Genomic DNA, 15,057 nt, shown 5'->3' on the forward strand with positions numbered 1-15,057 from the left:
GTTCAAGTATTCATAATGACTCTTCTTTTTTATTTTTTTCTTTTTAACCAAACCTTAGGCAAGAAGTTCCTTTCCCGAAGCAGTTTGGAATTTTGGACGTCCTTTTCCGGTCACACATCACGAGCTTCTCCATGCTCTCGTAGCCGTGTGTATAACATAGTGTTGCAGCTCCTACTTTCTCTGCAGAGCATTTGTTTGTCGAAGCTCTTTTAGATTCTTCCCATCCACTCCCGTACAGTTTGGAACTCTCTCTCTCTCTCTCTCTTCCATTCAACCATTGTTTGCTTTGCTTCCACCATTATGGGTTTTCATATACATTGATTTTTAATCTCTTTTATTTCTAGAATCTTTGGAGAAGTGGGCTTTGGATTTTAATTGCTTTTTTATTTGAGATTAATTGGTTCTGTTCTGATGGATGGTGGTGTAGAGAACTTAACAGAGAAGACATGGAACCGGTTACTATGGAAAGAGGAGAACCCACTCAACCATCTGTTGATCCTCTCCCATTTGCCAGAAGGTAATTCCTCAATTTTCTTGCTTATTGTTTGGTTGACGAGAAAATGAAGGAAAACAAGAGCAGAAAAATCAAACATCTATTGTACTAAATCTTCTCATCACCCAGTTAAATGGGTTCAAATTTCTTCTTTAATTTTTTTGTTGTAAAAACTTTTAAATGTCGCAGTTGTTTCAGTTTACTGTTTGGTTGTTCGTCATTTTCTTTTGCATTATTTTGTGATTGAAATGCCACCAAGAGTGTCTGAAGTTGCTACGGTTTTGATGTTTTCTTGTTATGTAGGCCGGGTTGTGTTTAAAAAAGTAAATTTCGGCGAAGTTCATACTGAAAGAAAATATAAAATATAATAAAAATTGAGATGAAGAAGAGAGAATGAGGGAGAGAGATTTTGAGGGCTACATTTTTACTATTCTCAAGTGTGATTGAATATAAAGCGTAAGTTTACAGGAAAATTGCATGAAAATGAGATAAGATAAATATTATGATCATTATAAAAACAAAATCACTTGATTTGATATTATGTATATCAAATAACTTGAATGGGATAATGTGAAATCAAATTTTTTATTTGACATTATCTCTAAAATCCCCTCAAACTTAAGGTAGTTTTCATATCCGTTGCTTGATCACTGATGAGATGATAAAAGTGAATGTATTGATGGAGGTGACCGGTGACTGGAACATCAAATCAGGAGTCATATGTGTTGATAATGAGCCGAAGAGTTTTTTTTTTTTGTTTTAATTATAAGTAAACAATTGTATTAATAGAATAGGCATGGCCCAAGTATATAAGATGGTATACAAGAGGAAACACCTATCTAGGATGTAGAAAAGGAAACAAGAAATCATGCAGGTTTAGACCATTAAAATCTATAGCTATGGCCCATAGGAATAATGTTCTAACAAAAAAAGATCTAAGATCCTCAAAAGATCGCTCCTTATTAGCTATGGGCCAAAGCTAACAAAAGGCTAACAGCAGGCCAAAAGATTGAGCCAACAAGGGGCTAAAGACAACCTCGGTCAACATTAAGACCAAAAATAGAAGGCCTAAGATGGGTATGAGTGTTTAATTAATGCTCTCAACAAACCTTAAAGGAGAATTGGACTAACAAAGAATCAAATGATAAAGGTTCACAGCTTGTAAAGATACTCCAAAAGCTTTGATTTGAGAAAAAATATGGTTGAACGGCGATGAAGATCCTATGAAAGAGTTAAAGCAAGCTGAAGGATTGAACAAAAAGAAAAATATTCAATAGGATTGAGCCTGACGTTAGCTGAGGTCTTTGATACCATGAAAGAAAATATTAAATATAATAGAAATTAAGATGGAGAGGACAGGAGGAAGAGAGGTTTTGAAGGCTATATCTTTACAGTTATCAAGTGTAATTGAATATGAAGCGTAGGTTCCCATTTATAGGGAAACTACAAGAAGATGAGATAAGTTGTATCATTGAACTAGCACGCTAAAGCGATGCTCTTGTATATGTCCTGTATACCTGGGCTTTTGCCTATTCTTATGATCAATAAAATTTTGTTTACCGATAAAAAAATGAAGATGAGATAGGGTAAATGTTATGATCATTATGAAAATCAAGTCACTTGAATAGGATGTTATCAAATCAAATTTTTGATTTGATTTGATCTCTAAGACGTGGGGTATGTTGTTGTTGCAGTTATCAGCTTGAAGCACTGGAGATAGCAATCAAGCGGAACACTGTAGTGTTCTTGGAGACTGGCTCCGGCAAGACTCTTATTGCCATCATGCTTCTGCGGAGTTATGCCTATCTTCTCCGGAAGCCTTCATCTTTCATTGCTGTCTTCTTAGTTCCCCAAGTTGTCTTGGTTTCTCAAGTATGGCAAATGCTACCTCAGTCTCTTTCTCTTCATGCATTCATACGCATCTATGCCTTATGGATGTACGATGAATATATTCATTGAAGTTCTTGGGTTTTCATGCGATTCATCAAATTTATATTTTATTTTTTTAATCCTGAGATGGTATTTTTGAGTATATGGGCGATGATAAAATAAGCATTGCATTTTTGTAATTATAAAAATATTTAGCACTGCAGTTTCTATTTTATTTTCATTTTTAATGCAGGGTAGCATTGCAAGAAAATTTTGAAAGCTATTTGATCTGGTTGTAGAAAACTTGGAAATTCTGAATTTCTCGTGGCATTTGAAATCATTGAAGTTGGGTTTTGGAATTAAATGTAGAAGTGTCTTTTGGTTTCCTGTTCAAGTTTTAGCAGTGAAATGCAGTTAGACATGGGTATTGAAGTGAAAATTTGAAATTTCTTACTTGTTATTGACATTACATCATGGATAGGAAATTCTGAACTTACCAGACACTGGCTGTTGTGATAAAAGCTGAATTCATTGTCCTAATTTATGTTTTTGCTTCTTCTCGTGTTATTAGCAAGCTGAAGCTGTGAAAATGCACACTGACTTGAATGTGGGCATGTATTGCGGAGAAATGGGAGTTGACTTTTGGGATGCTGCTATGTGGAAGCAACAAATAGAAAAACATGAGGTATTTTTCCCATATAATTCAATCAGACGAAAGCAAGATCATGTGTGCTTATGCGATCTAAGAATCTGCTTCATTTTGTTCTGTCCATTTTGATGTGCTTAATATTTTCAGTTTCCAAGTTTGCTACATCTCAATTTGAGTTCAATTTTTTTGTTTCTAATTTCTGTTAATGAAAAACTCTTTTGCACAAGCATGTATTTTACCAATATCTATAAAATTCAGGATGGTGGACTCTGACGACCAGAAGCTATTCGTGAATGTTGAAGTCATAAGAACATTTATTTTCATAAACATTTATTGACATGGTGCCAATAATTGCGGTTGATAATTTCCTGCTTACCAACTTCTATGATAAATATTTTGTTCTTCACAAAAAGGTGCTCCAACACTAAAGAATTTTGGTCAAACTAGTTGTAATTTCCATGTATTAATGAGACATGGCATATACTCAGTGCCACAATGATCTTTGTATCGAATTGTATCTGACCCCACAAACAACGGGTGGAAAATGGATCATGAGTCCAATTCCATGTTGGTGTGTATATTATATTTGCCTATAAAATAATACTCAATTGGCTATAATTAGAGTAATTCTTTATTTTTTCTTTTCAGGTGCTTGTGATGACACCTGCAATTTTGCTTACTTGCTTGAGGCATAGCTTTTTCAAACTAGGCATGATAAAGGTTTTAATAGTTGATGAATGCCACCATGCCAGGGGTAAACACCCTTATGCTTGCATTATGACAGTAAGTTGCCTTTACCTTTTTCCTTCCTGTATTGCCAGTCCATCTTTAGCTCGTTAATGACTGCCACTTTTGCTGAAATGCTTGCCCATTTTCCTTAAAAGAGACTTATCCATTATACAATTCTCTAGTAAAATAGGCTTGACTATCTAACGTTGCAGGGATAATGTTATCTCGGACCTATGAAACCATTCTAACTACATGTAACAAATTTCTATCTCCAATTTTATTTCATGTTGGAAAAGGTCTTTTCTGACCCATTACTTGACATATGTCAAAAGATGCAGAAGCCGTTCATCATGCTTAACACTGAAACAGAGAGAAAATTATGTCTGGAAGACTTCTTTAGTTTCTTGTGCGCACAGAAGGGTTTTCATTTGGATTTCTGTTTGTTAATCTTACATGTATCTGTATTCTAAACTATCTAGGTTGTTAGATTTTGAATATAAACATGTCCGATCATGTTGTATGTATTCTGGAGGGTTGATTTGGGGATTTACCTTGCTTCGACACAGACTTCGTGAATTCGTTTCTGCACTAGAGTTCCAATGGATTACCTGATAGACGATTTTGACGAGTGGGTTGTGTATATAGGGTATTCTCCCTAGGGATGGGTTTGAAGGGTGCATTGGTGAGGTTCCACATCATTAAAATTAAAAAAGAAAAGAAAAGATAATTAAGATTTATATTGCCATTTTGGATGAATTGAGGATGCGAGTAAATTTTAATATCACTAAGTTGTCTGGAATGTTGGGTATCTTTGTATAAGCTGTTGGCTTCATGTCTTTCACTAAATCAAGTGGATTAATATTTTTGGTGGCTGATGTCAAATCAATAGCCAGATCCAAAGCTATGGCCAGATATGTAAGATTTTGGATTGTGTCTTATTGAAGGTTTGTGCATGGATTGGTTTTTGCAGCATCCTGATTTTGTTACCTTTCCAATCACTTCTTTAACAATATTATAGATATCCAAAAAGAGATTTGTATGGAAATTTCATTTTCGACGTGACAATGTGTTTGCAATGGAATGCATCATACTTAAAGGGTTGTGTACATATATCGCATGCAATCGATGGAGGTTATTGTATTGATGTTGCCATTGCTTTTAGATTGATCGATTGGTCATGTACAATTATACAACTGGAAGTTCATGCTTCATATTTATTGCTTATTGATAATGTATTTATTGCCCATAAAATGTGTGCCCTTGTTATTAAAGCATCTGGACTGCATTTGTAGGAGTTCTATCACCGTCAGCTAAGTTCTGCTCGATCCAAACTTCCTAGAATATTTGGGATGACGGCTTCCCCCATAAAGACAAAGAGTATGATAACAGCTTATATTAATTGCAAATTTATTCCTTGTTTGGTGATGAATATCAATCTTTTGGTTTTTAATCTTTTTCTTCTATTTATAAATGTAGGTGGAGTCTCAGAATTATCTTTCTGGGAAAAGATTGAGGAGCTTGAGACCATGATGAATTCAAAGGTTGCTTTTGCTGTGTATAATTTTTTCTTCTCTGTGTGAGTTTGTGTGTGTTGTCTTGTTCATTTACCTAGTTATCATATTGATTTCACGGGCGAATAATTGATCGATTGCTGTTTTCTTTCCCTGTTGGTTTAAGGTGTATACTTGTGCTAGTGAATCTGAGGTTGCTCAGTTTATACCATTTTCGACTCCAAAGTTCAAATTTTATAGGCACAAGGAAATCCCATGTATTTTATATGAGCGTATAGCTGGTGAATTGCAGACTTTAAAAGAAAAGGTGAGCACATTTTATGCATCTTTTGTGCAATAATATCATAGTCTATCTACTTGAAATGTTCTAAAATGGGTTAATATGATTGTTGAGTTTCATCCCAATTTAGTGTTTGAGGCTCAACAATGACAGGGTAGAGGCTGAAATGTAAATGAGTTTTAAGTAGTTAGACAGCCTTTTTTTTTTATTATTTTTTTTATAAGTAAGAAGAGTTTATTAATCCACATAATTAGGCAAGGCCCAAGTACACAGGAAGTATACAATTAAGTAGTTAGACAATTCAGTGTCAGAAATCATCACCCTAGGTGTCATGTATGCTTGAAACCCCTTCACTTCAAAATGAATTTTTTTTTTTTCCATTTTTTATGTATAATATCAGTTTTATATATTTGTCAATTGTGATGTTGTTAGATCAACTAGTAAAATTCTAAATATTTTAAATTGGAAGGAATAGTTTGCTTCATTGAGAGTATTAACAGTTGGGTTGGTTCTTCTCAGCATGAACTCTCTCTGAAAAGGTATGATTTCAAAGAATCTGTTGCAGATTCTACAAGCAAAAAGCTATCAAAAGTTTTTTCAGCTTTAGTATTCTGTTTGGATGAACTAGGTGTTTGGCTGGGTCTAAAGGTAATCGTTGATCAGTCTATGTTTGTTTTGGTTTGACCCTATTTGACATGGCACTGTCTTAAAAAACATCAAACTGGTTGTGGATCTTTGTAACAGGCCGCACAGTTCTTTTCCTGCTACAATACTGACTTCTGTGATGAAACTGACTCAATTTCATGGGATAAACTGGATGTGTTTGGTGAGACAATTGTTAAAGATTTCAGTTTGGATGCCTTCCACACATTTTCCTCATACATTCCATCAGGTACTTCAATTTGGAAGAAATACTGTTGATTTGTATTTCTTTTTGTTGATTACATTCTTTCCTCTGTATCATGTATTCAGGTCCGGACTGGCCTATTGGTGATAACATTAAAGAGAATATGGATGAAGGGCTTATTACTTCAAAAGTTGTGTGTCTCATTGAATCTCTTCTTGATTACAGGTTAGCATGTCGTGCACCATCAGTATCTTTCTGAAACCTGATAAATATCATTTGGTATCTTCTAATAATGTCTAGACTTGCTCGTTGAAAAAATAAGATCTAGACTCTGGGCTCTTCAATTAGCACTCTCAATACCTGAAAGTCTCCAAGTATTTGTTCCTGTATTTGTAGGGAGCATCATGGGAAACGTTGATGACACAAGCCTGTGCTAATTAATTCTTATTAGGTGGTGCATGTTGTCATAAATCCTTAAATGTTAATTTCAGAGAAGTAATGGTTTGACCGGAACTTGGAACTTTCAATTTTATATTGTTTTTTGTAGTTTTTGGTTCAACTTGTACAAGTTAATTGAAGTATTCATTCCCAACATTCCAATGTATTATGTGAATACAGGGATTTAAAAGACATTAGATGTATAGTCTTTGTGGAAAGGATTGTCACAGCCATTGTACTAAATTCTCTGTTGAACGAGTTTCTTCCAAAACACAGCAGCTGGAAGTCTAAATATATTGCAGGGAGTAACTCTGGGCTGCAGTCCCAGACAAGGAAAAAACAAAATGAAATTGTGCGAGAATTTCGTGAAGGCATGGTATGCTTCTTCTTCTTCTTTTTTTCCATCCACTTAGTTTTTCACCAACTTGTTTATCTCTGACTTTTTTGTTCAATTGTGGGTGTGAAATGCGTTCATAGGTGAACGTAATTGTTGCGACATCAATTCTTGAAGAGGGACTAGATGTTCAAAGCTGCAACTTGGTTATTAGATTTGACCCATCTTCCACTGTTTGTAGTTTCATACAGTCCCGAGGTCGTGCTAGAATGCAAAATTCAGATTATATATTAATGGTCAATAGGTAACATTCTTTTAATAATTGTTTTGATTACACCTTTTGAATCTGGTTCATTCAGGGGCATGGCTATGAAAAATTTCTCCTGAGACTTTTTACCTCTATTTTGTTTCCAATCCAAGTTTCTGTTGCTTCTTTTAGAATCGTTCTGGTAGTTTTCCTATCGTAAAATCTTCAGATTCAGGGTATGCTTGGATGTAAGATTTTATTTGAAATTTCTGAAATATGGGATGAAACTTTTAGATATTGGTTTTTATGCAGTTTGGTGAAAGTGGTAAGACCCATTATGAATATGTTTGAATTGAGAAAAGTTTACATATGGATTTGAAAATGTTGTGGGGCTCGATGTTTCTTCCTAGAAACTAAATGCCGAGCTGACTTGTGTAAAACATATGGTGCACTTGGTATGTAATATTGTGTTTTTTATATTCTGCAGTGAAGATATTGCTACTCGGTCTCGACTGGAGAAATATCTTGCTAGTGGAGATATTATGAGGAAGGCATCCTTACATCATGCTTTGCTGCCTTGCTCACCTCTTCAAAGTGATTTAATTGGCGATAAATTTTATTGTGTTGCAAGCACTGGAGCGACTGTGACTCTTACTTCTAGTGTCAGTTTAATATTCTTCTATTGCTCACGGCTCCCTTCAGATTGGTTAGTTATTCCTCATTGACAAGCTTTATTTCTCATGCTGCTATCTATGTTGTTCATTAACGTATTAACTTCAAACTTTCTGTGTATTTGACCTGATGCCTTGGTTTTATTTTCTGTAGCTATTATAAACCGGCTCCAAGCTGGGATCAGAAGACTTGCACTTTACGTCTACCCAAGAGCTGTCCCTTACAAAATGTTGTTGTACGAGGAAACATGAATGCTAAAATTATGAAGCAAACTGCCTGCCTTGAAGCATGCAAGCAACTTCATGAGATTGGTGCCTTGACAGATAATCTTGTTCCAGATGTTCTTGTGGAAGAAGCTGATGCTCAAGAAAGGGGTAAAATTATTGTATTGTGGACCTTTATTTCTACATGCATTGATTTTTTTCCATTTTATTCTTCCAATGTCATATGTAAGAAAGGAAGAATTCTATGTACCTTCTGTTTTTCCCCCAGTTGATTTTTAAACATTTTTAAGATAATCACTTATACTTTATCTCGAATGGTTAAATGTCCAGGGAATGAACCTTATATTGATGAGCAACCCAGTTACTTCCCACCTGAGCTGGTCGGTCATCTTCCAAAGAATTCGAATATATTGTATCATTGCTACTTAATGGAGCTGGAGCAGAAATTTGTTTATGATATTCTAGTTCATGATATTGTGCTTGTCCTGAGAAATAAGCTAGAATCTGATATTGGAAGCTTGCATTTTGACTTGGATGTTGACAGGGGTAGTTTGACAGTGAACTTTAAATATGTAGGAGTGATGCATCTTAGCACGGATCAGGTAACTTCTCTCTCTCTGTTGTATTCACTTTGCTTTACTTTGTTAGTTTAAGTGGTCTAAGTAATAAAGAATTTTGTTTCTGTTCTGAAACTTTGTTTGCAGGTCCTTTTGTGTAATAGGTTTCAGAAAACTCTTTTAAGAGTTCTTATTTATCATGATTTGGGAAGTTTGAATGACCGTATGGATGGAGATATTTTGGGAGCTGAGACTGATTATCTTTTGCTCCCAGCCACTGCAAAGCATCAGAGACCTGTGATCATTGATTGGCCTTGCATTAATTCTGTGCAATTTTCATATAAGAAGATTTCTGAATTTCACTCGAATTATTCTGTACCCGGTTGTGCACGTAGTGTACAAACCAAAGATGGTCCTGTCTGCACTTGCCTGCTTCAGAATTCTTTGGTCTACACCCCTCACAATGGTCAGGTGTACTGCATAACTGGGATTTTGGGATTGAATGCAAACTCTCTTCTGACGCTCCGGGATGGCAGAATTATTACTTACAAGAAATACTATGAGGAGCGGTATGTCATTGTCAGACTGTTGAATGTAAATCTACTGTTGTTCTTTAAGAATATGTTGTAATTGTGGAATGCTAATTGTGATTAATCCAAACTTTTCCATACGCAGGCATGGCATCAAGCTGTGTTTTGAGCACGAATCATTGGTTTGTGGGAAACGCATTTTTCAGGTTCAAAATTACCTTCAAAGATGCAGAAATCAGAAAGAGAAAGGTTGGAAGTTCCGACTTCTTATATGTTAGATTCTCATCCTTTCTTTTGACACAAGCACAAATTAATCACGATTCTCTTGGGTAGGCTTTCAGTTTAAGTACTAATCTTCTTGGTACTACCCTCTGTTTAGCATATAGTTTGTATAAAAAGGAATAATCCATCTCTGTTTATTTCTTTTAAGAGAGAAATTTAAAAATTTGCCTTTTTTATTTCACAAGTCTTCTGTGCTACAAAATTATTTCTATTTTCTATTGTTGGCTTTCGACTTATCTGATTCATTTTGATTAGAGCAAAATAAATTATCCCAGGTCGTCTATTTTTTTTTCCCTTTCCGGCTGTGGTAGTTGTTCATCTTAGTTTACTTCTCAAGTACAGGTTGGATTATGATACTTTAATGAGGGTGGAAGTGACAATGCATAGGATACCCTATAGAAATTTTTCTTGAATAAGCTCTTTAACATGATTAGACCTATGATGCTCTTTATTAGTAAACGTTACATGTTCTATCTTCTCAGAATCGAGTAAGCGGTCAGTTGGATTGCCTCCGGAACTTTGTTCTATAATTATGTCGCCGATATCAATCAATACATTTTATTCTTTCTCATTTGTTCCTTCAATCATGCACCGGGTTGAGTCTTTGCTTATAGCTGCCAACTTGAAAAAGATGCATTTGGATCATTGCATACAAAATGATGTTATCCCAATTTCCAAGGTGCGTTATCCTTCTTATAAATGTGCTCTTGATAGTTGTTGGCATTAATTTACTTGTGTGTAGTCCATCATTTATGGCTCTATTTTTTCATAGATGATTAGTATTGTCTATGATCATGAGTTTGGGCCATAGAATGTGCATTGTGCAAAGATTTCAACAGTTAACCATTGTTTTCAAGAGCAGCCAAGATCAAGCGTGCTACTGTTATAACATTGGGGATAAGCTGTCATTTTTTCCTCCATAGAGTTGCCAGATGAAGCATATGGTTCCTGTTCCATTTTTGTGAAAATAATTGGTTTCATTCACATTCAGGCATGGAACTGTTCTTTTATCTGGTTGTAAAATTGTCTACAGCTACATCTGCATCTTATTTCAGGCAAACGTGTCATACTTTTCACTGAAGCTCCACTGTTTTTCACAGATTAAGCATAAGATGCATTAGTACCACCATCAGTCTATGAGGTACATCACTGTAGCTAATGGCATATTGAACTTTTGCTAACCATATCTTCATGTTAGGTTTTGGAAGCAATTACTACAAAGAAATGTCAAGAGATATTCCACTTGGAATCGTTAGAAACTCTTGGAGATTCTTTTCTCAAATATGCTGCCAGTCAACAACTTTTTAAGACCTATCAAAATCAACACGAGGGTGTCCTTAGTGTGAAGAAAGAAAAAATAATTTCTAATGCAGCTCTTTGCAAGTTTGGATGTGACCGGAAACTTCCGGTAACTTTTTTTTTTTTCCTGATAATTCTTTAAATTCTTGGTGTTGCCAATCTCATGAATTTCTTATGTTCTCCTTTTTCTCTCTATGTTATAGATTTATTGTTGTTATTTTATGTATATGTACATATATATAGGTACAATCCTACATATATATAAATCAATCTATAAGAAAAACAAATATACATCTGTATGTGTGTTTGTGTATTGGAAATCTATTCTTTTTGGCATTAGATTAAACGGCAAAAGGATGTTGACTTTGTGTTTAAATTGAAGGTAATACCTTTTCAGATCCTTTGACACATCTAGCGATGAAGTTCTCAATTCGGATGGTATAGCATGCCATTCTCTATTAAGTTATTTTCTTGTTGTACCAGTTTGCATATAATTCCTGTTGGCTCTTTTTTTTTCTCCTTTTTTAGTTTTAGATTTATTTTCTTTTAAGAAATTCTTGGTTATCTTTAAGTTTAGTTCAAGTGTGTATTCTGTCTGGAAAATGCTCTCTACCCCCTCTTGTAAATATTGTTGGTCAAGGGTCCTGAGCTATTAGAATGAATTAACTTGATTAATACTGCCAAACCTCCCCTTTTAGTGGATCTGTTTTGAAAAAATCTCTGGGCATTTAGTTACAGATCTAAATTTTCACCCAAGTTTAAGGACATTTTGGAACTCCCTTTGTGACATGATTATTCTGTATTGCTTAGTTGTGATGATAATCTTAACTTTGTTTCTATAATTGTATCTGTGACTTACTTTACAAGGATTACCCAAGGATCCTGAGCTATTGGTATGAATTAACCTGAATGATACGGCCGAACGTCTTCTTTTATTTGATTTGTTTAACAAAACAAAAACCTTTAGGCATTCAGTTTCCATAGATTTCATATTGTTCATCAAAATTTAAGGTCATTTTAGAATTCACTTCATTACATGATTATTCTATATTGCTTTCTGTGATTATACTTTTAAAATTTTGTTTATTTTATTTTATATGTGATGCAATTTAAATTCTTCAAATTGTAGGGATTTATTCGAAATGAGTCCTTTGATCCGAAAAAGTGGATCATTCCTGGTGATAGATCGGGAAGTGCATTAAGTGAGGAGTTGCTTTTTAATACAAGAAAAATCTATATTAGGGAAACTAGGAAGGTGAAAAGTAAAAGTGTTGCTGATGTTGTTGAGGCACTAATTGGTGCATTTCTTAGCGTATGTGGTGAAACATCAGCCTTACTATTTATGGATTGGTTGGGTATAAAGGTAGATTTTCATGTTACACCATACGAGAGACACTTCCAAATACACGCTGAGAAGCTTGTAAATGTCAGACATTTGGAGTCCCTATTAAACTACTCATTTCATGACCCTTCTTTGTTAGTGGAAGCATTGACACATGGTTCTTACATGCTTCCAGAGATTCCAAGATGTTATCAGGTAAATTTGATAGCAATTTAGTTGAGAATTTTGCCATTACTTTCCTCGGTCAACTTACATATCAACTTCATTGTATACATAGTATATGTATTTTCTATAACTATTTTACTTGTCTGTATTGCATGATAAAATTCAAAGAGTAATCATTTTGCTGTTGACATATACTGTCAATAAGATTATTTTTCTTCCCAATCAAGAAAAAAAAAAAAAAAAACTGTCAATGAGATAGACACAATACCCCTCAAACACAGTTTTATCTCAGGATGCCTCCGTTACTTCTGTTTCATGGGTGTTATCTTACTTTTTTTTGCTTTAGTCATTATGACCTCCTTTGATTTCTGTTCTTCTTGACTTTGTAAAAAGTTTGTTACTTGTGCAGCGACTTGAATTTCTTGGGGACTCAGTTTTGGATTATCTCATAACCAAGCATTTCTATTGTAAATATCCTGGGTTGTCACCAGAACTGTTAACTGACATGAGATCGGCTTCTGTGAATAATGATTGTTATGCACGATCTGCAGTCAAGTGGGAACTGCACAAACACATCCTCCATGCTTCCCAGGAACTCCATAGGCATATAGTTGAAACTATTAACAATTTTGAGAAGTTATCATCAGAATCAACTTTTGGATGGGACTCCGAGACAACTTTCCCCAAGGTTATTCAGATTATGCAATGTTACAAACCACACTCTCATCCCACCATATAAAGATGTGGCACTTTTATCACCCTTGAATCATCTTTTATTTTTTCTAAAGATAAATTCAAAGGTTGATGGTAATGCCACCTCATCATAGTGGGATGAAAGTGTAATGAGAGTGTGGTTTGTAGTACTACTTTCCATTAAGATTTAGTTATATTTGTTTTCCTCTTAACTTCTACACTGATGTTTGGATATTCCTTTCTTTTCTTGTTTTCTTCCTCCCCTCCCCCTTTTTTATATCCAACCTTTATTTTCTAATATGTGTGACAGGTACTTGGTGATATTATAGAGTCTCTAGCAGGAGCCATTCTTGTTGATTCAGGATACAATAAGGAGAGAGTCTTTGACAGTATAAGTCCCCTTTTGGAGCCTCTGATCACACCTGAAACAGTAACGCCTCATCCTGCTAAAGAGCTGAATGAACTATGCCAAAAATATCATTACATTATGAAAGAACCCATCAAGTCCCGCAACAAGGGTCTTACTTCCATTACAATAGAGGTAAAAGCTGGACGTCTCTCGTTCAAGCATACAGCTACAGCTGCCGATGGAAAAACAGCAAAAAAAGTAGCTTGCAAAGAAGTTTTGAAGTCCCTGAAGGATTCAGGTTTACATGGTAAAAATTGAAAGGACTTGAGTACGGTGTGAGGAGAATTTGCACTGTAGTAACCAGTAGTGTTTTCACTTCTACGAGTTATTACTATTATATTTCTGAGTATGATCTCATACAAAGTTGTCATTTGATGTAAAGTGGTTCTTTAATTCATTTTCTTGTTTTTGTTTTTTGGCTCTCCCGCTAAAAAAGCGGTGTTGGTCGTTGATTTTGGAGAAATTTGCCTTATTATTCATTTGAAGCTATGATAAAGGCAACATTGTAATTTTGAAATTGTATTTGTTTTTATGATAGATATTATAATTTCCATTGGCTTCGGTTTGACAGTTAAGAAAACTTTTGCTGCTTCAACATGTTCACTCTATTAGTTTCTTACCTTGATATCAATGACATAAAATAATGTATATAAATAATGGTAGTAAAAAGGAAGATGGAGCTTCTTTTACTCCTTATCTATATATAAATAATGTATTTTAAGATCAATGACATAAAATAAACGAAGCTACCTTTCGAATAGCAGCTCAACCACTCGAGCCACTGAATGAGTCTTCTCTTCGATGATAGTGATCTCTGGGAGTAGCTCGTGATCCTCAGAGAATAAGCTCGTAACATAATCACCCAACTTCGGTGGAAGCGGAGATCCTTCGGCTGAGCTTGCCCCTGGGTAATATCTGTCTCTGCGATATACGCATCCACTACTTGCTTGATTCATCCTTTTGAAAAAAGAACCAGCGCGAACCCAAATGATAGGTCTTGAATCATAACATTGGTTCATTCCATATAACCTCTTTTCCAATATACACAACATTGGAGTCTCTTTAAATTACACAATGCCTTACTCTAAACAGGATAAACGTCGTTGCATTTCTGAGTTCTATGTGCAAGTTGTAACTGTCTTACGCTATATGATTATCAAATCCACAATATATATATATACCTTGGGACGTGAACATGACTCCAATGTGTGATCTTAGCTGTATATTTTGAAGCTTATAGGAGCATATCCACTGCTATAAATCCCATATATATATATATATATATATATATATATAGAGAGAGAGAGAGAGAGAGAGAGAGAGAGAGAGAGAGAGAGAGAGGACTCGAAGAAATTAGGACCCAATGCATAATATAGCATTCAGCAGCCCTAAGGTTTCTCTATTTGTCCAACTGACTTCATCTCTATTGTGTCTATTGTGTAGTTTTATGCTGAAAAGTGTTTTTAACGTTTAAGGATTTGAAAGCT

At 34.9% G+C, this 15,057-nt stretch overlaps 1 protein-coding gene across 4 annotated transcripts; it reads left to right on the forward strand.

Annotated features, from left to right (window-relative positions):
• The first annotated feature begins 34 nt into the window (after positions 1–34).
• Positions 35–14,130, forward strand: LOC122318372 (endoribonuclease Dicer homolog 2-like). 4 transcript variants are annotated; one of them, XM_043135653.1, is made up of 23 exons: positions 36–237; positions 428–517; positions 2,188–2,365; positions 2,934–3,047; positions 3,660–3,794; positions 5,033–5,117; positions 5,217–5,281; positions 5,418–5,558; positions 6,051–6,179; positions 6,276–6,423; positions 6,504–6,603; positions 6,997–7,192; positions 7,294–7,454; positions 7,885–8,103; positions 8,223–8,443; positions 8,624–8,895; positions 8,998–9,419; positions 9,526–9,629; positions 10,145–10,341; positions 10,861–11,070; positions 12,091–12,498; positions 12,878–13,156; positions 13,472–14,130. In XM_043135653.1, exons 2-23 carry the CDS (start codon positions 447–449, stop codon positions 13,826–13,828), a joined length of 4,212 nt encoding a protein of 1,403 aa, XP_042991587.1. In that variant the 5' UTR covers positions 36–237; positions 428–446; the 3' UTR covers positions 13,829–14,130. The 4 variants fall into 4 exon arrangements, with proteins under 4 accessions (XP_042991590.1, XP_042991587.1, XP_042991588.1 ...); XM_043135654.1 differs by having other exon boundaries at positions 36–232; XM_043135656.1 differs by lacking the exon at positions 13,472–14,130 and having other exon boundaries at positions 35–237; positions 12,862–13,020.
• Positions 14,131–15,057: the final 927 nt, after the last annotated feature.

Source organism: Carya illinoinensis, chromosome 8, assembly GCF_018687715.1.
Source record: "Carya illinoinensis cultivar Pawnee chromosome 8, C.illinoinensisPawnee_v1, whole genome shotgun sequence".
NCBI lineage: Eukaryota > Viridiplantae > Streptophyta > Magnoliopsida > Fagales > Juglandaceae > Carya > Carya illinoinensis.